The 25,421-nt window shown below is 37.6% G+C and overlaps 1 protein-coding gene across 1 annotated transcript in view; it reads right to left on the bottom strand.

The window, feature by feature from the left end:
• Positions 1-25,421, bottom strand: part of Sema3d (semaphorin 3D) — a 186,960-nt gene that overhangs the window by 6,574 nt on the left and 154,965 nt on the right. Inside the window, 6 exon segments of the mRNA NM_001104633.1 lie at positions 1,712-1,851; positions 5,794-5,858; positions 9,220-9,377; positions 12,238-12,279; positions 14,835-14,923; positions 17,391-17,613. Of these exon segments, the coding sequence (NP_001098103.1) occupies positions 1,712-1,851; positions 5,794-5,858; positions 9,220-9,377; positions 12,238-12,279; positions 14,835-14,923; positions 17,391-17,613 (717 nt within the window).

A 25,421-nucleotide genomic window follows, 5' to 3' on the forward strand; every position in this document is an offset into this window, starting at 1 on the left:
TAAGGGGTGTGTCCTCCCTGGTGATCTTGATGAAGAAACAGTATAGTGACTAATATCTTCAACTTACTTCTTTTCTTTCAGGACTTTGTCCTGATTTAATAGGAAAGCAAATATAAAGGGATCCTTTTTATTATCAGAAAACAAGAGCTATTCAAAGAGCTTCTCTTTTTGACTGCGGATTACATATGGACAAAAGAGAGATAAAAGGATAGTGTTTACTAGTAACAGGAGGAAGCCGGGAAAGGCTCCCGGGGCAATGATGAGTACTGGAACTGAATAAACCCAAAATATCACTCATGCTTATCTGCACTAAGTGGTCTCTTGGCTCTTTGTGTGTTGTTGCAAGGTTAAAACCATTTATTTGCTTTCATAACAAAGAAAGAACAAAAGGAAAACGGAGATCTATAGATGGAAAATGCAGAGACCGGAAGATGTTTGAAAAACATTAATCTCCACCAAGAAAAAACAGTGTGGCAAACAGCATGAGGGATTGCTCCTTTTCTTCATTAAAGCTAGCCCCAAAGTTCAACAGAAGCTCAGGGACTGCCGATTAACTTGCTGGCTACACCATAATCACCATCAGTTTCAAGACTAGTCTTTTAAGAAAGTCAGCAGATAAGTGACTCATGACCTCCTCCAACAGCACCCAACGGCGAAGTGGCTCAGTGAGGAAACAAGCTCCTCCTAGCGCAGAATAACCTGGTGACAACATCTGTAGCCCAGGAGACCATGGGACGTCCCTGGGGCTTTTTATGAGGAAAGGAAATATTACAAGCAGCGACCTTATGAGAGGAGCAGGAGGCATCCTGCAGGGTAGCATGCTTCAAATACAGCAGAAATACTGCTCTGTTCCTCAACTCCGGAAGCAGCTCTGTGGGTCCGGGACAATGGAAAACTGCCCATTTGCAAAGACAGATGAAAATACCAGTTGAAACATTGCAGGGAACAGACTTTTCGGTAAAATTCAATAAATACATTGTTTCTGCCCCATTGAATTTCATGGAGCATGGTACCATCATGATATGTGATATAGTGCTGTGAGGTACATTAAAATAATGCATAGATATTTCAGAATAAAGAGAATGTAACAGGTACGTTCAGCTAGAGGAACGTCTCCAGCAGAAGCATAGTTTTTTTTTCTCCATAGATTGACTTATCTCTGTCAGGAAATGTTCAAAACACTTTAATCCCAAATTTATGTTAAAAATTAGTAGGAAAAATGAATAAACATTACTTTTTCTCCACTGACTTGAGATTCAATATATAAATATATAAAACGAAAATCTGTATATCTCCAAATACTTTTCTAATTGCTCTTATGATACAATATAATAGAAATAGATCTTTCATTTTGTGAACTAAACTAAACTCAATATTAGCTATCATTTAGAGATGTTACCATGGTTATGAAAATATCATGTTCCCATCTTCAGTCAGAAATTGTCTTGAAATGTTTTAAGAAACAAAAAGTTTGGAAGAAAACTCAAGGGAATTTATTTTAAACGTGTGCATCAATGCTACACTTGCGATAAATTGGCCTCTTTCTATTCCCCAAACAATCGTAGCCTCTGTGGTTAGTGAGCAGACATTCCAACATTTCCTTTTATCAGCAAGTGGCAAGAGTGCTCTATGGCACTCAGAACTGTGTGGCTTTCAGAGCAAATAGCTTGACTTCAGTTTGACAGCAGTGTCCTTGCTGGTGATCGCTTACCTCTTCTCGATGCTCATCTCCTGACCGCTGGATGTACCACTCAACAGAGGCTTGTTGGGATTTAGGTATACATTCCAAAAAGGTTGAATTAAATTCAATTCCGAAAATCACCTTTTCATCAGCTGCTTCATGACTAATGCCTAGAAAGCAAACATAGCATTGGAGATTAACCTTGACCTGATTTTAAAAGCAATGGGAAAATAGACTGATTCAGAACAGATGTCATCAGGGAAGAAGCGTTCACATTATTAAAGAGAAAGGAAATTCGTGCTATAATACTGTTACCTGAGAGTCAAATACTCTTCAACAGGGTGATTTTTAAACTACACGTGTATCATCATTTTAGTCTTTCATTGCCATATTTTAAAGAAATGATAATTTACAAAATGTAACTCTTCACTTTGTATCTCTTCATTAAATAACTTTTTGTGTCCTTCAAAGTCATATCCCAACCTTAAGGTCATATTGTATTCTGTTGTTAGTTTGGGGAGAATAATTAGTTTATGTATTTTTTTTCACTTCGATTTTATCTGTATCGGTGTTTTTGCCTGCATGTGTGCCTGCATTACATGAAGAAACACTCGGAGAGGTAAGTATTTGGCAGATTAACTATGTAGGGAGTTAGAGATGGCTGTTATCTTCGATGTGAATGCTGGAAATCTAGTGGTCCTCTAGAAGATAGGCCAGTGCTTTTACTAATGAGTCATCCCTCTAGCCCCATCAATTTATTTTGAAAGGAGAGATAGACAGACAGCTACACACACACACACACACACACACACACACACACACACACTCACAGACACACACGCACATGAGAGAGAGAGAGAGCGCGAGAGAGAGAGAGATAGAGAGCGAGCGAGAGAGAGAGATAGAGAGAAGGAGAGAGAGAGAGAGAGAGAGAGAGAGAGAGAGAAAGAGAGAGAGCTTTTTCTTTTGTTGGTATACAGAATTGACCAGATAATACTTAGAAATTTCAGTATAACGAACAGGAAAGTAAGGAGAAAAGTCCAGGCTTGATGAAATTGTGTGACATGAACAAGCATAATGGCCTGACAGAGAACGGAAACCCTTTCTTCACGGCCTACCATTTCAGCTTTAAAGAGATCCTTTCCCTCCCATACATTTAGTATGAGTCAGTTAATGAAAGCTAAAGGTTAGTTTCTCAGAAACTTTATTAATTTAGCTGCACTACCTAAAATACATTCCATCCAGAATGCTAAAAGGCTGTGCTCCATGTGGCAAATAAAATCTGTAGCTCAAATTAATCAAGCTAAAATAATGCTGACTGCACAGCCTGGCTCAAGCATGCACTTGTCCATCATACATTCAGATATGCAATTCTACAGATGGACAAACTTAGTACTTCAGGCATCAGCAAAATACTGAGGCTTAAGGAATTTAGGGGAATTGCAAGTAAAACACACAAAACAGATTAACAGATAGATAATGGAGAGGAAAGCAGAAAAGTTTCCAGATTAGATGGGTGTGAAAGTCTCTCTGAGCGACTGCTGCATCACTGTAAATTCCAAGGATAGGATGAAATCAGATGAGGAACCAGAGCCTCATTGTCAGAGCTGCCAATAAGAAGAGGTGGAGTCAGAAGGATTATCAAGAAGTTGCTGATAAGCAAACCACGGAACTGAGAACAGGATCCCGTTGAAGGAATCAGAGAAAAAACTGGAAGAGCTTGAAGGGGCTTCAGACCCCATATGAACAACAATGCCAAGCAACCAGAGCTTCCAGGGACTAAGCCACTACCCAAAGACTATACATGGACTGACCCTGGACTCTGACCTCATAGGTAGCAATGAATAGCCTAGTAAGCACACCAGTGGAAGGGGAAGCCCTTGGTCCTGCCAAGGCTGGACCCCCAGTGAACGTGATTGTTAGGGGGAGGGCGGTAATGGGGGAAGGATGGGGAGGGGAACACCCGTAGAAAAGGGGAGGGGAAGGGATTAGGGGGATGTTGGCTCGGAAACCGGGAAATGGAATAACAACTGAAATGTAAATAAGAAATACCCAAGTTAATAAAGATGGAGAAAAAAAAAGAAGTTGCTGATAGAATTAAAAAAGGAGAGGCACCATTAAGGTTTCTAGGTGACTTTCACTTCAGTTGAGTGAGCAGCTGTGGTATTTACTAATAAGAGGTGGTCTACAGAACATGAGAACACAAATTCTTTCTCAGCCACTCAGTGTAGATGCTAATTGGGCATTCAAGTACAGTTTTTGAGTAGGAATGCAGACTCTCATGCCTAAAAGAAAGGAAAGTTAACTGAAAGCTTTAAAGTCAAACACCATCTATTACTACATTAAGGTGAAAAAAGCAAACAGACATAGAATAAGAAAATAACTCAAGGTACTCCCGAACTGTGAGGAAGTTGAAAACATGCAGCAGGTGCAGTTTGCTAGGTAGGAGGTCCAGGAGAAAGACACAGTGCGACAGTAGTATGCAGAAGTTCACCCTGGGCACAACAGGGGCTCAAGGATGTCTGGTGTAGATCTCCAATGACTAGTGATGTAATCTGGCAAAGAAGTAAAGCCACCTCCCAAAACTTCCCAACTGGCAAGCCTGAGTGTAAAGGATGAAGTGTTACAAAGAAGAAAGAATTGCCGATTGTATAAAAAGTGAAACCGAAGGTTGTCTGTTGGGCTTGCAATGGAAGAAGTTGCCAGTGACCTCAACAGGAATGGAATGGGCAGAATGAAGACTCAGAGAGGTCTTGGGCAATGGTTTATAGCAGTAAAGGGACATGGTGAAGGGGAGGCAATCACTCCCAGTGCCTGAGGCAATGACTGTACATTGTTCATTTCTTTGTGCCACTTGTCATCATCTGATATATCACTTATGTTTCCTATTTTATATTTGTCCTTAAACATAACAGACACTGGATATAAAGTCCAGGAATATGTAAGTAGTGTCTGTGAAAATGTAGGTAATGTTTAGTTCATTGACATATTCTCAATACTCAAAGTTCTCCCTGGTAATATCTTCTTATTTATATGCGTAAGGATGTATATGAATTCAATCATGTTCACTAAATGATGGATGTAAAAGCAAGTCACTTTCACATTGGAATTACAAGGCATACAAACTATTCTGTACTAGAACTTTCTTTGCAGAAAAATGAATTGTGAGGTAAAAACATGGCTGTGTCTGTTTTCCAATCAAGAGTTGACAACTGGATCACCAGTTATTAACTATGAAGACTTAGGTCATTCTTGTTCAGTTACAATGTGATGGAAGAGAGGAGGGGGGAAAATCCACTGCCTTAATAACAACACTCAGCAGAGAGAAAAGGGAGATCTGTCTCTGAGGTGATGGTCAGGATGGTTTCCGTGGCTAATCAAATTCTAGTGCAGCATGCCAGGTGACACAATAACACTCTGTCTTTCACTGAATTTTATCCCTTCCTCTTCCCTACTCATATTTTCAAAGCTTTCTGTTCTGTGACTCTTGCCTTCGGAATGATACAGCCTCTAGCGATCTCTCCTTCCTACATTACTAATTATACCCTATGACATCTCCAAAGGGCATAAGCATGCTAAGGAGTTTCTTTGTCTCACAGTATACTCAGATCAGTTAAGTGCATATGGAATTCGCTCAATGCACATTTACTGCTTGAATGTAAATAAGTGAACAAGAACAAGTGAATGTAAATAAAAGAGAGACTATCTAAAAATTTTTTTCTAATAAGTACCAAAGTTTTTATCAGAACTTCCTGGGAGGTCTTTGCATTTTACTCAAGATGCTCAAATGTTTGGGGCCAAATTCTGTTTTGCCTCTAAAGCCTTCAAACTTTATAAGGATGGATAAGGCACCGCAGAAGAAACATGCCAATGCATAGGACTTTAAAAGACATATGAAACAACCCAGGGTTTCACAGAGGATTATTCCCTTAGGCAAGTAGAGCGGGAATTAGTTTATAAAATCCTGTTACTTTTCTAGAACATAAGCATTGCACAGAGTGAGATAGTCATATATATGGTTGCTTAAACTTATTAGTAACTTTCAAAAGAAACAGAAAGACTAGGCTTACCATTTTTTAGTGGTAAGAAATGTGCATCAAGCCCATACTTACTGTCTTCTATGTCCCAGCACTGAGTGATTGGGTCTCCATATTTTACATCCTGGCGTCTAGCTCGCCTATGGAAAGAAGATTAAGCTAATTAGATTTTCAAGACTAATTGGAATATAGGAAGGCTGTCTCGCCTGTTAAAGCTGGCAGATGCAAACTGAACTTGTGTTACTTGTGCAACCTAAATGCAGGCCACTGTTCCCATCAATCAAACATTAATTTAAATTCTCGTGGTAGAAAAGTCTCAACATAACAAATCCTGTTTTGCATTAAGATGATCAGAATTTCATTTATCTACTGTTCTTTTCTCTAACTTGACAAATTATTCAACAGAACAGGTTGAAAATGATTACGACCCAACTTTGTATACAAGACATGAAAATAACTCTTCTTCATCTTCTGCCTGTCAAAATTATAATATAAAAGTGTTCCAATGAATAGGAAAGTACATATAAATACAGAAACCTCATCACATCTAGGCTCACTCTATTGGAGATTTCATTTGATAAATTAAGTACTGTCAGAAACAGAACTTCATGTTCAATATGGCATGTCTACATACAAGTTATTAATAAACATCATATCAATAAATATGTATTTAACATTTTTCTGGTTTCATATTTCAAAGGAAACTTCACATTTTTAGCTCAATCTAAATATGTCTTATGCATCAATATATTTTCATTGTATTTTTCTATTTTTAACATAAAGTATTTAGCATGAACATAAAACCTAAAGATATCTTAACATGCTATTATATGATGTTTTCACACACATATAATTGTGTGATGGTGAAATTGGATTAAATGTATTTTTTCTTTATATATTTTTTGCAATATAAATATTCAAAATTCCTCTTGGTTTGTTTGAACTGTACAGTACAGTGTTAACACTGCTAGTCTACACCAAGCCACAGCACACTGGGATTTCTTATTCCTCTCTGATAGTTTTGTTAAATCCTATAGAACCCTCCTCCCCTGCTACTCTCTCCAGTCCATGTTGTCACTTCAGAGATCAGAGAGACTGCAGTAAACTTTCTCAGATGCTTGGAGTGCTCCCCAGGGTCAAAGCTGACCAGATGACAACCTTGGAAAAGAGTCATCCATTGTACACATCTGTAACCTCGGATAGACATTATGTTAGGTGAGGGAGCACATCACAGTGGCATGTCTGTAAGATCAGAGATACAGCCTTGGGAAATACAAGAAGAAAAAAAATATGACGGTATAAGGTACACGAGGTCACAAATGTTTTTAAATCTTGGCTTCTTCAGGAATGGGATCAATTAATCAAAGCCAACATTTATTGCCAAGTAATGAGCACTTTGTGTTTTGGCTTCTAGAAAAGTATTCCCCAAAGATTTACTAAGATGAGTGTTACTGGGCAGAAAAGTTTAACAAAATGTTGGTAACTTTTAACTGCTAATAATCATATTTATCCATTTCTGTGCAATTTATAGACTTGAAAGAATATAAAGTGTGTCTCGGTTTTAACCAATTTTTCAGACTAAAGTAAGCACCTTTCATCTTTGAGTTCTCCAGCTTAGAATTTGACAGATTAGTGAAATGTATAAAACAAAATAAATGTGCATTTGGTAGTGAAGCAAATGCAATCTCTCCACCTCGAGCTTAAAAACATACAAAAAGCTCAAGAGATAACTTAAAAATGAATAATCAAAATCACAAATAATTTATTCTAGAAGAACACATACTTTGAATAATTCCTTAGAAAATAATGTTACTAATATGTATATACATAATGAGGTAAAAATATTCATCTAACATAAGTGTTAGTGATAAGCCTTCATATTATTTCTAATTGCTTTATTGGATGGGGTTGCTGTCCCACAGTCAAAACTCTGACTTATAATTGTGTCTGTCTGAAAGGACTGCAGGGGTGGAAATGGAGAAGACCCTGAAGAAAAGAAGGTCTAGCCACAGGCCCAAAGTGGGATCCAGCTCAAGCATAGGCCCCAAGGCCTGTCACTATTACTGAGACTATGGAGTGCTCACAAAAAGGGACCTATCATGAGTGCCCTCTGAAAGACCCAACAAGCAGCTGAAAGAGTCAGATGCAGATATTTGCACCCAATCAATGAACAGAAGCTTCTGACCCCTCTGGTTGAATTAGGGAAAAGGTGGAAGAAGCTGAGGAGGAGAGCGACTCTGTAGGAGGACCAGCAGTTTCGATTTACCTGGACCCCTGAGATCTCTCACTGGATCACCAATCAGGCAGCATAAGCAAGCTGATATGAAGCCCTCAACACATATACAGAGGAGGACTCCTGGGTCTGAGTTCAGTCAGAGAAGATGCACCTAACCCTCAAGAGACTGGTGGCTCCAGGGATTTTAGAGGTCTGGTTTGGCAAAGTGGGGTGGGGACATCCTTGTGAAGATAGAGGGGTGGGCAGGAGGTATGGGATGTGAAACAGTTGGAGGGTAGACCAGGAGGGGAATACAATCTAAGGTGTTAAAAAAATAAAAAGGGGGATTTAGGATTTAGTTCAGTGGTAAAGTGTTTGCCTAGCAAGCACAAGGCCCTGCATTCGGTCTGCAGTTTGGGGCGGGGAGAACTAGAAGAGATGGGTTGGAGGGATGGCTCAGCAGTTAAGAGCACTGACTGTTCTTCCAAAGGTCCTGAGTTCAATTCTCAGTTATGTATGATGTATAATTATATAATATGCATTAAAGTATATTTAAATAATAATAAATAGTGTGAAAATGTGTATCTTATACCTCTGGATCATTTGTAATTGTGTGTGTCAAATAAAGCAATAGTTGAGCTTTCTTAGCAATTTCCAGGTGTGTATAAAACAAAAGGCTACAAATGTCAAAGAAACATTTTGTCGTTGAAGCTTATCTTAGTGACAGAAATTGACAAATTATAGTTATTAGAGTAAATATAAAATTGAACCAAATCACGAGATGTACAATGGGCTGTATCTGAATTTCTACAAACATATATTTATAAATGACTTGAAAAGCAATAGATGTGAATATTTTCACATTTAGAAATTTGATAGAACAAATGTAGAAAAAAGTAGTTAATAACTACTTTGGAAAGTAGACAAGAAGTCACTATGTGACTCAGGCTGTTCTAAAATTCATTTCAATTCCCTTGGTTCTACACTCTGAGTTGTGGGATTATAGGCATGTGGTGGCATGGTTATCTGTTAAAATAAAATTCAATGTTGTTGCATTTCAATGTAAGAAAATACTGTGTAGAATTTATCAGATTTTTTTTCAAAAAATCCATATTTCACTATTTCAGAACATCTGTTCTACCTTCCCAACTTTAATTTAATATAAAATGGTTGAACATTTTAATTGTAATATTCCTCCCACAGGCCAAGTTTTCTTTGCCTTTTATTTAAACTGCAAGAAAAGTCCCTCCTATACAAAACTCATGTGTCCAGAGGTGTGTCCCGACCTTTTGGAAGTGGGTGCATATCTGGAGCAAGCATTTCCATCCCAAGCACAGTAAGGGTCTCTGGCGAGACAGCAGTCTGCACAGGCTTTCCCATAAGTATCGCATCTGTGCAAGGAGAGCTGAACCAATCCATCCCAGGAACCGACGTACAACTGTTGCTACAAATCAAGCAGAAGAAATTAATTAGCAACACTCACATTAGTCTTAAGAAGCACTCTTTTATAAATACCATGGGATAGCTTTAAATCTGGTTGTGAATGTCCAGCTACCTTAAACACTTGTGGAGAAGTGTGAGAGGTAGTAAGACAAGTCAAGCTCTTCCACCCATGGCCAGACTCTGTATTGAACATATTGATCTGAAATGGACAACATTCTCGAAAGCTAAAGTAGACTTGGCAGTAGGTGAGGAGTAGTTAAGTCAAAAACCAGCTGCTAGCCTGTAGAACTGCAATGTCCAATGCTTTCTCAGTAGTAGAATTTACACTCTGGTAGGTTATAGAAAGCATAGATGCTGCAGTCAGTATTGATAGCATGCCTCTGTTACGCCTCTCAACATGCGGTGTGACTAAAAGACACTCCTGACACTGTCTATCTTTGAGTAATCATTTCGTTTGCTAATGATAATGCAACCCTGAAAGAATACGGATTACAATTGGGAGAGGAAATGTTTGATATTTCTATGCAGACATCACCAAGTGGACTGGAGTAAAGCCATATCACAAAACAAAGGCTACAGGGTTCTGGAAACACATCACAAAAATGACACGTTGCAAGTTCACCCTGAAATTCTTACAGTACTCCTCATACAGTCCCATTTGTGTGTCTGCAGCAGAGGTCATGGAGAAGGAAGAGTAAGTCGGAGTAAGGCTCAGCATGTGCTTTCAATTAACTTGTGATCAACTCCAGTAGAGCACTCTAAGCTCTAAATAGAAGAGGAACCTCACAGAAATAGGCGCTAAGATAAAAAGCACAGAGGTTCTCATCCTCTAAAAATTACCTTTCACTTTATTTCCTGTTAAATTGTTAAGACTTTGATGTCATCAAATACAATGAATCCGGCTATCTGTTTTTCCTCAATACGCTGAGGTACTTATTTTCAACACCATTACGAATTTTCACTCTATCTGTGGACTCTAATCTGTTGCCACCTGCTCGACTGCTGCTGCCTTTACAATGCCTACATCGTTGCTTGCATAGATTGTTTGCAAGAGTTTGAACTATTTCCCCCTGATGCTATCCTTTTCTCTAACCTCTGCAGAAGACCCACTTCATCTTCCATAGACAGATCCTTACAAGAAGATGGTCTTACAAAAAGATGGCATTTCTCTGCTTAAAACACTAATGATTTTTGTCCTGAAACCGTTAAGCATCATGGAGAACAGGTAGGGCTAAAATATTCAGGCTTAGTTTTCCAGAGTCATTTCTAACTTCCTTTTACCCTAAGCACACATATGTTTTAGGTCAAATTTTATACACACTTAATGGAAACAGGTGTAGATTTTTATTTTTCACATCCTTACTCCTCCAATCTTTCCCTCTTTTTATTTATCTGATTAACTATAGCCTCATTCATTACTCAGTTTGTCTGTTTATTTCCTTATTTCCCTTCTACTGCTCTTTCTGCCTCCTTCCAATCACTTTCTGCTTTTTGTCTTTCCCTTATGTGCTTCAGTTCTTTCTCCACATTGTTAGCATACTTCTCTCTCGCAACTTTCACCAATGTTTCCAGAGGGGACATTAAGACTATGCTACTTATTCCTTTCTGTATATCCAAAGGACAATAGCATGGATTCAAGGAATACATGTCATTTAATGAGCAAGTCCACAAACTGGAGAAGAAAGCTCATCTAGACTTTTCCCTTAATAATTGGACTACCATGCATAATTGTAGTAATGTCTTAATGTGGAACTTATGTTAACCAATGACTTTCTTAAATTTTGAGGATGTATGTATAAATGGAATGCAAAGTCTAAATCTAGTCATTTGGGATGTAGAATACAATACCAGGAAACTATAAAATAATTATATATATATATATATATATATATATATATATATATATATAATTGTTAGAAGTGACTACCATTAACACATTGTTTTGGTTAGACATCAGCATGTATTTAAATCAATAGGGATATATCAGTGAGAGAATAGGTAAAGTACTGGTCTAGTATTTGCAAGGGTCTAGGGTGAATCACCAGCTCTGAGAAAAAACAAACAAACAAACAAAAAAACCCCAAGGTTCGGCTAATGCCTGTAAACAAACACAACAAGCAAGAGGCGGCAGTATTAAAACACAAAGATAGTGCATCCTGAACTAGCCTGAGATAGATAGTAAGACTGTGTCCTCAGTACTCATTGGCTTATCTAATGTGTGTGAAACCCTCAGTTCGATCCCAAGCATTATCAATTAAATAGAACAAAATAAACATTAAGTTCATAACAAACAGGAGAGAATTCTAGTTTTGTTCTTGAGAGAACTAGTTCTAAGAGTTGGTGATTGAGTGGGGTACTGAAGGTTGATTTTTAGTGTTGTGTACCAAAATTCTCTTTTTTCCCTGTCTTTATTAAATTGAGTATTTCTTATTTACAAAATTCTTATTTGAAATCCCAGATACCCTAATTAAAAACTATTTTCAAAGTTTGTGATTATCATATTAAATATATGTGTTATGCCTTGAACAGAATCACACACAACTCAACTGTCCTAATGTTTTTGTATTGTTTTGTGGGGCTTTATTTTTTGTTTACTTTTTTCATTTTTCCTTTTCTTTTTGTTGTTGTTGTTTTCCTTTTAAAGTCAAAGGAAGAGAGAACACACATTCAATCTTCATTCTCCTAAGGCCAGGCAAATACAATGACTTCTAATCAATAGGAGGAGTCAAGCCACCATCCACTATCTGCATTATTAATGACTTAACGTCTAGTTTCCAGTTTCAACAGATTCCGCAAATGAACTTTGATTTAGAGAACTTCAGGCTTCTGAAGTGAATTGTTGAACAAAAATTACAAGGTACCTGCTTCAGCGACAACTCCATGTTCAAGATGGCTGTTGGGTGCTGCAAAGAGATGTAAATATCAGTAAAAGACATTCCCAACTTTATATTAATCAGTCTTGTTTTATTTTATACAAAACATGGCTTTTCAGACTCACTGAGAAGAGAAAATGATCTGTATTGCTTGCCATTGTATTAATTTACCATTACTAGGCATGAGGATACTTAAGGTTCTTTATGAGAAAGAAACGAGCCAACTGCATGAGGAAGTGCTGTGTTGAAAATGACTTCTTGTTACTCACAAGTTTTCACCTTGCTCTAAACCTGCTTATCTTAGCTGCTGCCATATAATTCATATTAGTGCTGACAAGAACATCTCTGTAATTATTTACTGTCTCATTCAGATCTTACTTGCATCAAAGATACTAAACAAATTTAAGTAACAAAGCTTTGAAAAGCTATAATTCTGTTTGTTGATGATGACAATCCTTATGTGACACTACAAGCTACCAGTGTGTGCACTTTCATGATACAGGTCCGACTTTATTTCTAATAAGACCAGAAGCATGAGTATGAAAGCAACCAAACATATAAAGCCGGGCATTTTTAAAAGATATTATATATATATATATATATATATATATATATTATTTATCTAGTATTTATTCACTTATTGCTTTTATATACTAATTGACAAACGGCTGATGTTACAGATTTAAGAAAATATACAAAAGAAAAATATTAAAGTAAAAAAGTTTGTTTTATTTTTTTTAAGTTTGTTCCAATAATTTTTGTTGTCCTTGATTTTAAAAACATGGTGATATCTATCAAATTATGTTTGGGCTCTTTGTTTTCTTTTGTTTGTTTTGTTTTTCTTTGCTTTGCTTTCTTCTATGAAAGAAAGGAAACATAGGTAGATAAAAGAAAGAAGAGGGGAGAAAAAATGGAAAAGAAGGAGACAATCAGAGGAGAGGAGAAAAGTGAGAAGGAAAAAGAAGAGAAGGGAAGGGAAGGGAAGAGAAGAGAAAAGAGAAACAAGAGGAGACAAGATGAAAGAAGAAAAGGAGTCTGGGTATGTAACTTAGTGGTGAGTTATTTGTATGCAAATTACCCAGGTTTCAAACCCAGCCTAGATGGATAGATGAATGGATGGATGGATGGATGGACAGACAGACAGATAGATGATAGGTAGATAGATAGATGATAGATGATGCATACATACATACATACTACATACATACATACATACATACATACATACATACATACATACATAGAAATGGATGGGTTGAGGGTAAATGGGTGTGGGTAGATGAGTGGATGATAGATTGATGGATAAATAGATGGATAGGTGGATGGACAGAGGGAAGATGAGGAGGAGGAAGAGGAGGAAGAGGAGGAAGAAGAGGAAAAGGAGGGAAAGGAAGAGGAGGAGGAAGAGGAGGAGGAGGAAGAGGAGGAAGAGGAGGAAGAAGAGGAAAAGGAGGGAAAGGAAGAGGAGGAGGAAGAGGAGGAAGAGGAGGAAGAAGAGGAAAAGGAGGAAAAGGAAGAGGAGGAGGAAGAGGAGGAGGAGGAAGAGGAGGAGGGAGAGGAGGAGGAGGAAAGTAAAAGTCAGAACCAACTGAGATAACAGACACTGATAAAAAAGTCAATCCTTGGCACTAAGGCCCATGGAACACCATTTGTTCTCATGCACTTCTGTGCATGGTAGAAACTCTTGAAGCCTCTACTTCCCCCACCCTTATGTTTGACATCAACTTTTCCCTTAGGAACCACCCAAGATTTTGTTTTGGCAGAGGCCAGATAGCTGGTCTTGTTCTTGTTAACTTCTTGACCACTATTATCATCACAATGTAAACAGGATCCTGCAACCCCCAGCATGATAATTAACTTTAGCCCTTCACAGTGGAGGACTCTCCTCTCTCCAGGCAATGGATGTTTACATGGAAACAGTTTTTAATAAACCTATTTAACAAAACAAAAACATAAAAGAACATATTTTCTAAGAACTATAACCCTATTTTTAGTGTCTTGCTTTTCAGGAAATAATTCTAAATACCAGAGAGTAGCTACAAGGAATGCCACACAAAAATATATTTGTTGTTAGAAGCAGAACTTAAAACAAATAACTCTTCCTCCAGGCCTACTGACTCCCTTTGAGAGGTGAGAGGATTGTAGCATGCATAACTTGCTATCATTAATTGCTTTTTCTTTTCTCTCTTCGTTTCATTACAGTAATGAACTTTGTAGCTCTTATACACAATTCATAAACTTTTCCAATTTTCTCAAATTCATTTGGGGAAAAATTGCCAACTAACTCTCATAGGGCAGAAAAGCATCTGGGTAGTAAGAGGTCCCAGGCTACCAGGCCCTGTGGCGATTTGAATGACCACCTCCTTGGATGATGCAGCAAGGAGAAGCAACCCTGGCAGCTTCTGCAAGTGGTATGCAGTGGGGCCAGTGAGTGCCTTTCCCACTTGCTTCCCTCTCTTGGTTAGGCCAGAGAAACCACTGAAGCATATTCCAGTGATTTCTCCAGAGAAAAGGCAAAAGACAAGGAGCCCCATGAACAGCACTGAGGTCTCACCCTTTGTTTGGGACTCTGAGCCCTTTCTCACCTTGAATACCTGAAGCTCCTCGAGGACTACCTCCTCCATATTCCACTTCTCCTTGGAAATGCTCACAACTTTCAGGACGGTTCCAATGTCTGGAAAAAAAATTGACCCATAACCACACTGTTTCCATTTCAATAGTAGGTTGAATGCATATTCCTGGAAATCTCAACATTTCCCTCTCTCTCAACAAAATCCAGCCAAATAAAGGAGTGAGAAATGAAGAGTACTTATATGACGTTGCCCCTCCTGAGCACACACTTATAAAGAGACTGAAAGGTTATATAAAAATATTTTAACTACATATACATATGTATATGACTAATTTAAATACTGAGTGAAATAACAGAGGTGAAATAAATTTATTTTGTTTTTGAGTGCTAAACTATGCTAAATAAAGTATGTATATGTATTTCCCTGCAATATGATTCCCATGCAATACTGAGATTTACCTAGTAATTATATCTGATTTATTATAACAGATGTATATATTCTTTATATATTAGAACAATAATTTATATTATATTACATATGCCAATACTGACAGTCTTTCCATAAAGAAACTGACCCTAAGTTCAGATACATATGTGCTTTCAGAATGATTTTTAGCGAATTAAAAATTAAGGCTTATTCAGATGATTTCAGTTCAAACTCATACAAAAATATAAGTTTAATGGTATATAACAAAAGTGATGCTTAAGAAAGGTGTCTTAAATTCCTTTATAATGAGGACAGCGTGACTGTGCATCACACGAGCATAGAAAGATAATAAAAGCCACACTAGAAAAAAAAAATGAAGGCTGTCCCTTTGCAATTAATCTATTGAAAACATGTCTTTAAACCTCTGAGCAGTGGGTCTTGAGAATAGGGACCTATAGTAATACCACTATATGCAGAAAAGTGCCTAGATTATTTAATTATTAAAAAAGGACTCTAGGATGTTCAAAGCTGTTAAATGCATGTTTACAATACCAGATTGACTTCTAAGAGAAACCTGTTTTGCTGAGGAAAAGTTAGGTAGTACCACCTAGTGGCCGAGTGCTGCTGGTGGGAGTGAACTGTAACCAGCCCGTGAATGAGCCTCGGCTGGACGGTTCATATTAAATTTAACTCAGGAGAGTTAAGGAGACTAATTAAAGCTCTGACCCTTCAGCGCTCATTGCTGCGTCCTCAGAAATGGCGCACTCCTCAGATTATTTGGGTTTTGTACTTGGCCTCTGTGACATCTCCGGGCCTGGCAGGTACTGTCTACTGGCCCGTCTCAGAGTAAGCCTAGTTTGTGCAGAACCCTGGGAGTACTTAATCGTTCTGAAATAATTTCATATTCTAAAGAACCCGTTCCGATAAAATAACACTCAAACCTCATCAAGCAACATGGGTGATAAAGTGCTGAGGGTACAGCTGTGTTTTCTGTTGCTAGGACACTGATATTACACAGTACTTTTCCTAATTTTGAGAATCAACAAATAAGCAATATTATTTATGTAAAATTTATGCATATACGTGTCTCTCTCTATACATATATGTACATATATTTCCGATCATCATTTAGAATCATAGACTATACAATTACGAGGAAACATTGGCAAGCTATTAGCTGATGCTTATTTGTCTCTATATATTTGTCTGTGTGTGTCTATATCAATATCTATTGGCAGCTAGACAAGCAGACAGATACAGAGACAGAGAGACAGATAGAAGATCCATTACTACTCCTTTGGGTGGTCTTAGACTTGTGGTCTTTGTCTTTAGCCTAAGATTACAGGCATTCACTACCACACTTGGCCAAAAACATGTTATTTTGATCATATTTTAATTACAAATTGACACACAATAAACTAAATAACACAAACTGCATTAATAAAAAGCCAATAAATTAATTTTTAAAATTTTTTATTTTTCTTTTATGTGCCTTGGTGCTTTGATTGTAATTATGTATGCATGTATGAGGGTGTCAGATCTGGAGTTACAGACAGTTGTGAGCGTCTGTGTTTGTGCTGGGAATTGAACCCAGGTCCTCTGGAAAAGCAGTCAGTACTCTTATCTGCTGAGTCATCTCTCCAGGACTCACAAAATTAACCTTAATATACAGAATTCATGAACAGGAAAGTAAACTTCCAAGAAGTTTTATTTGAAAGCATTTACAAAATAATGCTTAATGATTCTAAGAACTGCCTTTAGGCCATCAAGTCTCTGATTTCCAGGCTAGTGAAGGGAGCATTGTGGTAGAATTTGCGAAGTACCCTGTGGTGGCAACAGCAGAAAAACATGGAGACACGGCTTCACTTACTTACTTTTAGTCCTCCATGATTAGTCAGATATAATTTGAGGAGCAAATCCGGAATAGTGCAAAAAACATTTAAGATACATGTATTTTAAAACTTCAGTAAGGATAGCAGACATGATCGTCATTTAAATGTACCACCTAAACGAGTTCAGAAAATACTGGCAAGGTACTAACTAAAGTTTACTTGATTTTGGATGACAAATATTTTGTAGGCTTTTGTTTTATTTCTCCATTAACAAACAGTTCCGTTGATTGAAAGAGTGGTTTGCTCGTACCTGTTCCGAGAAACATGACATCATACTGTCCGTCTTCAGCGACCACGTGATCCACCACTATCTGCGTCAGTCTGTAATCCACGTTAATTCTCTTGAAGGTGGGTGCTCCGGCCACTGGATACACCGACTTATACATCACCGGGTGCCGCCTTATGAAACTGATAACATCATCTGGGAAGTCTCGGGTGGACTTAATCAGTGGATCATAGGTTTTGCTGGGACACTGAAAAGAAATGTGTACAGGAATAAACCCACTGTCTATGCACATGAACGGCATATGCCGTGGCTAAGAGTAAGCAGATGACTGGGCAGTGAGAAATCACTGACGTGTGGTAAATACTGCTCCGATAGAGTTAAATCTGTACTTCTTCATAAAAACACTCAAAATTATTGTGACTTTACCTGAATTCTCCAAGATTTCCTCAGTGTTATGTTCCTTTCTTAAAAATATTATTGTTTTGAATAAAGACTTTTTCTTTTAAATCAAGCATGATTATATATCCGTTTTAATTACAAAACAGGACCAGGGCAAGAGCATCCAGGTTCAGAGTCTACCCAGACAAATGCAGAGTTCAAGCCAGCCTATGTTCCAGAGCAAAAAAAATCGCATTACCACCCCCACCCCCCAACTCAAAAGTTTTTAATGATGGTACTGGAACCTTAAATGGGTGAAACTGTCATGAAAATGATCCATAAACCTCAGAAGGTAAGAAAGCCTTTATTTTCAATTTAAAAAAAAATAGGATTCCTTTCTAATTTAACTACGTTTATTAAAAATTAAAAGGAGCAAACCAACACGTCACAAAAACAGCTCCAAAGGAGCTTTCAGGGTTTGAGATTTTAACTCTACACTTCTGCTATAGCTACTACGAAAATTAGACCATGCCCCAGCTCGCAGCCTTTCCTCTAAGCCTAGGCTGAGAAGACACCTCAGCTCCGGTTCTCTCCTTTCTGCCTAGACCCGCTTCCTGGGAGCGTGTATTACAGGAAGCGTTAGCATCAACTGCCCTCTGGTGGTCGGACGTAAAAACACTACTTGATAAAAAGTCACCAAATTTGAGATTCAGTTATCCAAAATAAAGAAGGAATGATGTTAAAATTTAAATATTTTCAAGGTATATACTCTTTTATATCATGTTTCATTTATGTTTCAAAAACTGCATCCAAGGAAGTTGTCTGTAATAGAAGGATAACATTATCACGTTTTAATTCTTAATGGACAAATGTTTTTGTTTTTGTTTTTTTGGAATAAAATTATATTTAATCAATACAAGCATATAAAATAAAAATTTATGACATCGGATAAAACCTATATTAAAATCCTCTGGATGGTATCAAAATAAAATAAAAACAAAAGCTAAAGAAATCTTAATTTTTTTCTAAAATGTGATAACAGAAAATGAAGAAATTGAACAAAGCCATTTAAACTAGGGACTAATTAGGATCATACCAGAGCTGCAAAGCCTTCCTCTCAGAAGTAAAAGGTACATTGTTAGCTGAAGGTCCTGGGGTAACTGATAATAGATAGCTCTCCCTCCACATTTCATACAAATAAAACTGTAATGGGCCTTTATGAAGGAAAATGTCCACCAAAGAGATTGTGCTAAAAAAAATTTTAAAGCCCTGGTGTCGACCTTCCAATTAAGTTGAAATTATCTATCCTTTACAGAAGGTTTGAATGTGTACTATGAAGAAACTGATCCCTTCCCAATGTCTAGCCTTTTAGACCTAGGTCTGTGTGAGGGAGAATGGGAACACCCTATATCATTAGGTGTTTGGTACTTAAGTTTGGCAACATCTGTGTGTCCGTCACTGTTCTGGGCATACCCGTCAACCACAGCGAATCTGTCAACTTCATAGAGGAAGGAGCCCTTTGTTAAGTGGATCGGGACTGGAAATGTATGTAAACACAGATAATACTGAGCTCTTTTCCAATTATAATCTGTACATTTGGGTTCTTACTCAAAGGCCATTCCCAGGGGGCACATACCTCATAACACCTTCAGTTCTATCTTATTGATTTGCCATTAAAAGCAAGATCTTGACTGCAGGATATATTGGAAAGAGCCCTTCAATGTAAGAATAAAAAAAGAAAAAGAAACAACGACAAAAATCTTTAGACTTTATAGCTGTAGTTACATAGCATCCAGAATTTCAGAATTCAGAAATTAATAATAGCCGATCCATAACTTTTGTTATGGAATTTAAAAAGCACGCGATTCACTGGAAGAGAGTACAACTAAATGAGATATAAACCTTCAACAGTCAGTTTCCCTCACAGCTTGCCCCTCAAAGGCAGGACCACATGCAATAAAAACTAAGGGCTAAGAAGAGAAGAGAAAGGGAAACCTGGTTTCTATTGACAGGCACAGAAAGAGTTTTGGAAATACATTTTCTTCTCGTGGCAGCTTTCCCTGTGGCGTGCGGCCAGCATTCAGCTGAGACCTTCGGCCCCTTGTTGCTAGGGGTAATCTCAGGCCCTCACCGCTGTGCTCACACAGGTGACTGTGGTTTAGGGGTATTGCTCCCCGAGATTGAAGGTAGGACAGTCTGAACCCAAAAGTGTTGTTTTGGTGTTGTTCAATCCAGTAGGTGTCTGGTTTGGTGTGACACAATACACAAGTACGCATGCCCAACTACTATTCAGGTAAAATAGGGATGAAAGCCCCATGAAGGGCAAACAAAAGGTATAAAGAAATACCCCAGCTAATAAAAGCCATATGTGGTTAATAGTTTTCCTTCAAGGATTCCTACTGAAGCTGTATACACTAGGTTACCATACCCTAGGTGTGGGCGATGAGTGTATGCTTTGAAATTTGTTAACTATTACTATAATTATTCTAAATATCCCATTCTCCATAGCATCTTTTGTTTCTTCCCATGGCTTCCTAGCATTTACTTGGCTCCGAGGAAACGCAGGGATCCTAGCTTGTTAACTGTGTTCTCCTTACTCCTTTTAAAAACTCTTAGAACAGTTTAAACTCGAAACAATACAAAGGTGGAACAGAATAGTTTCAGTCAGACTTTAAAATGCCAACACGTTGCAGGATATATCACAGAAGCTTAAGAGAGGAGAGATCTGGCCTAGACAAACCCTTGAGGTGCCAGGGTGCAACCCCGCAGCCGCCAGTCTGCTGTCTGTGTCAGGCAACTGCAGTTAGGTAGGTGTGATTCTGTTGTGTGTGGCAGGTCAGGGTGCTTGTGTTGGGCTTTCAGGACAGCCGGAAGCAATGGATAAGAGGAAAAGCGGGTTTTCATCCAGTGAGAGAACGTTGCCAAGGCAAGGCACCAGGCAGCTGTAAAAGGCATTTCTACTCGATGCTATACTTGATTTCTGCTTTCTCCATGTCATAATCCCCTTACACAAAACAGAGCAATGCCTAATGTAAAGGAAGCCATGACATAAGGAAAGACCAAACCAGGCCTTCTATTGGGGCAGACTAGGGAAGGAAGCAGAAAATTTTATTTCTGATATGCAAAGTTTGTCTGATTTTAATTATTATTGGAAAACGTAAATTTTCTGAATGAAATCTTATCTCCCTTATTCATCTAAGCAATAGTCTGAAATAAATTTTGCAAAGAAAAGACTTTGTTTTGGAGATTAAAGATGTAGAGGAGGGATTTGTCCAAATATGTAGCCATTAGGGCAAAATAAACTACACAAAAATTAATTTAAGGAACTTAAACGTTTTAGCCCTGCCCCCAGTTTCCTTTAGATTCCCATTTCCTTACAGGAAGTTCTCTAACAGAATAATCAAAATACAGTTAAACATAGTGAGTAGCTTGAGAATTGGGGACCCCAGTTTAGAAGCTAAGGTTGTGCCTTTTAAACAGCTGAAATCCAGTGAAAAAGGTAAATATATTTTTAAAATAAATTTGCCTCTCACTGTTTTTGGAGAAATAGCCCAGATCTAGTTAGTTTTTGGAATGGTAGTGATAGCTATTGTGTGAAAGTCTATAGCCCCTTCAGGTTTAAGAACTTGTGTTTGGGGCTGAAGAGAGGTCTTGAGTTCAAATCCCAGCAACCACATGATGGTTCACACCCATCTGCAATGAATCTGATGCCCTGTTCTGATGTGTCTGAAGACAGCTACAGTGTACTTATATCTAACAAATAAATAAATATTTTAAAAAATTGTGTTTCTTGAGGCATAGCTCTCTTGAAAATTTTCAACCTGAGGAATTCATGAAATTCTAACAGTATGTGCACCACTTAAAATTGAGCAGTGTCTGCCTGGCAGAAGAAGATGGTAAATCAATGACAGTACCCATGATTCCTTTCAGTGTCTACCAGTAAAAGAGAGGGCTAGTTAGAACAATCATGTATTTTGGTAATTGAATGTGAATTAGAATAATTTGACAGTAATAGCAGTAGTCATCCCGAAAGAAATTAAAAGGGAATTACAATTGTTACAAAATTTGAACACTGGGGCAAAATAGTTTAAGGGTAGTGAATCATATATTTCCTATACATCTACATTATAAAAGCTTTTCAGATTTTGACAGAAGGATGGTGTGATGGTTTGCATACACTTGGCCCAGGGAGTGGCAACATTAGAAGGGGGGGCCCTGTTGGAGGAAGTGTGTCACTGTGGGGATGGGCTTGGAGACCCTCCTCCTGGCTGCCTAAGGATGCTCAGTCTGTTCCTGGCTTCCTTCAGGTGAAGATGTAGAACTCAGCTCCTCCTGCACCATGCCTGCCTGGATGCTGCCATGCTCCCACCTTGATGATAATGGACTGAACCTCTGAACCTGTAAGCCAGCCTCAATTAAATGTTGTCCTTTATAAAACTTAAATTGTTCATGCTGTCTGTTCACAGCAATAAGACCCGAACTAAGACAAATGGTTTAAAACGGAAATTTATCAAGCACTGTGTAATACAAATTATTAAAATGCCTTATCAGGATTGGAAGGATAGCTTAGTCTGTAAAGTACTTGCCACACAAGGAGAGAAATCTGAGTTCCAATCCCTAGGACTACATTAAAAGAACATAACAGGTACGTGTGTGAACATGCCTCTAACCATGTTCTGGTGCATTGGAGGCAGAGGAGGCAGCTTGCGGGCACTTTACAACATAGTCTTGGCAAGTTGGTGAACTCCATACTCACTGTCTCCAAAATAATAATATAGCAGGTACAATAGAGGACACTGAATATCAACTTCAGACTTCTGGAAGCACATTCACATATGTGTACATACAACACACATAAAATAAATACAGAACACACAGTTGCACACACATGTGTGCACACACATAAATTCCTTGTCAGCACAGAATAACTGTAAAATATACTTTTTATTTACTAAAACTATTTTAAATTATTTCTAAGAAATCAATTATCAAAATCACAATACTTCTCTTCAAATCCTCCTTAGACTGAGGTGTTTTTTAGACTATTAGATTTCTCCAGTTTGGTTCCGGTGACTGATTGTGCTTTTTTTTTTTTTTTTTTTCTTTTTTCAGTAGGAACTTCACAGCACTAAATCAAGCAGGACAGTAAAGATTCTAAAATTCAAAAATTGTATCTGAAGAAAATCTGGTTTGTTCAGCTGCTCTTTTCAGACAGCAGAGGGCAGAAGAATCACCGAGGTAAAATATCTGTGAGTGCACAGGTTTATTAATGTAGAACTCTGGGGACCAGGAGTTGAGAATTGGCATTGATCAACAGTGGTACATTAGACCAAAACCAAGAGAATTAAGTCAGATGGGAATGACGCCATGCCAGTAAATATTTAACTGAGGTCTCTACTGGGATATCAATTCAGAGCTCAATCATAAAAGTAATGTGGATGCAGAAAATACAAGGCAAAGGCTCTAGCCAATGTATAGGAAGCAAATCCTACATTCAGCAAATCTCATTCTAGTTAGAAACATTTCGCTATAATTAAAATAAAACTGTCAAGTGTTGCAGGGCTACAAAGCTTCCTTACAGTTATAAAGAGGAGAGATGAGGCCATAGTGATATAATTCATGATTGTAACAGTAGCCATTGTTGTTGCTATCACTGAGAAGGTAACACGATATATGCATATATGTGGCTCTTCATCTAGCTTAAATAAGTTTAACTTAATAGAAATCTACCACTTTAAAAGTTACAAGACCATGAACGCCTGTGAATGGATAGCCATTGATATTTTTCTCATATACAGCTGTGCGAAATAATCAATACTATGATGATCTAAAAATGTATGAAGTATGCAGGGTGGGTTATGACATATCTGTCATCCTAGCATTTGGGAGGGAAAGGAGAACAGGAATTCAAGCCATCTTTGACTACATAGTAAGTTTGAGGCTTGTCTGGGCTATGGTAAGACCCTGCTTCAAAACAACAAGAAAAATGTGTAGTGAGATATCATGTACGTACATATGAAAATGTTTGAGTTATAAGATATGTTGAGCTATAATTTTGAATAAACTCTCTGAATTGGAGGGTATAACTATAATTTTGTACTTTTAATAGGCACAGATATGACAGAAGATATAAAATAAATATAACTAACTTTGCATAGGTTATGCAGGCATATATTTACCAGGGAAACATTAAGAAAGACATAAAAATTATATTGAAGAATGTAAAAAAGAGTGATCATAAAACTCTATCCAGCGGCATCCCCTTTCATCCTGCTGGTTGGGTAATATGAGATTAGGTATGTTACTTAATTATTCTGGACACCAGTTTCCTCCAGTGTAATAAGAGGGTGAGTTACGATGTCTTTATCACTCATTCCAACTCTTACATTCTCAAATTTTACAAGAGCAGTCATTTGATAGTCTGTGAGCCTTAATTTCACTTATTTTATGAAAGTGGTTACTTAAAGTGGTAAAGTTCATTTGGTACAAGAACTCTTGTAACAAAATTTTCACATCAGATACACAAAATTGCTACCTCAATGTCAGCATGAAAATTAAAATTAATTTGTCTATGAATACATCAATATATTTGCAATGTATAAATAAGATAATCATTATAAGCAAATAAAATAATAAGCAGTCATTGAACACAACTGAATAAGCAAGGAAACAAAGAAGTTAGACCATCCGCATTCCTTTCACATTTTATTTAAACTTTGGTCATAGCTATTTTGAGTATACAGCACTAGAGACTGGTATATTTGATATATTTTGCTTCTTCTTTTATCACTGAGAAAAACCACTAACATATGCATTCTCTGATTTTGTGGGAGTCGCTTATTACCATCTCATAGAAGTGGTTACATGCTTAGAAGTGTCATATACAGTGAGGATTTTGTATGCTTGCTATAATATTTACAGCAGTTTCAGGCAGTACCTGAGAAAATAGTGACAACAAACCTCACTGCAGTTTTCTTTACTTAACTTTATAACTAAAAAACAATGCAACCATTAAATAATGGTAGATAGTCATTTTGATAATCGTGTTGAATTAATGAGTGCGATAAAATTCAGTGTGTCTTTGTATGAAAATTATTAATTGCAATTAATGTATACTCTTCTAGACTCAAATCCTTCCACTTATAATACCCACAGGATTGGGGGTAGGAGGACTGTAATGACTTGAATTCATGTCAGTACCTAAAAGTTATAGTATGATCATTCTTAGGTTCATTGCAATGCTATTCCAAAGCAAAGATATGGCACCACTGTGTGTATCCTGATAGATGGATAATGAGTACGCATGTGCTCACATGTGGGTGTGCACACACACACACACACACACACACACACACACACACACACACAACTCTGGAACACTGCTAGCTATAAAGGGGAAATTCTATCATATGTAGCATGAAAAGGCTTTTAGAATGACACTGAGTAAAGCAATTTGTTCATAGAAAGTCTGTTACTTACTTACATGAAGTACTGATGTACAATTCAGAGAACCAGAAAATAATAAAGTGGCTATCATGGGATAGAGAAAAGAGAATAGAGGGTGTTGGAAAAAACCTATGGCCACAGCTTTTCAGGCAAAAAGATTGAGTTCTGTATTACAAACATAAAAATTTAATAAGCTGTGTCACAGGCTCCTTGTTCTGTTCATAATAAAAA

The sequence above is a fragment of the Rattus norvegicus genome, chromosome 4, assembly GCF_021556685.1.
Source record: "Rattus norvegicus strain SHRSP/BbbUtx chromosome 4, alternate assembly SHRSP_T2T, whole genome shotgun sequence".
Taxonomy (NCBI): Eukaryota; Metazoa; Chordata; class Mammalia; order Rodentia; family Muridae; genus Rattus; species Rattus norvegicus.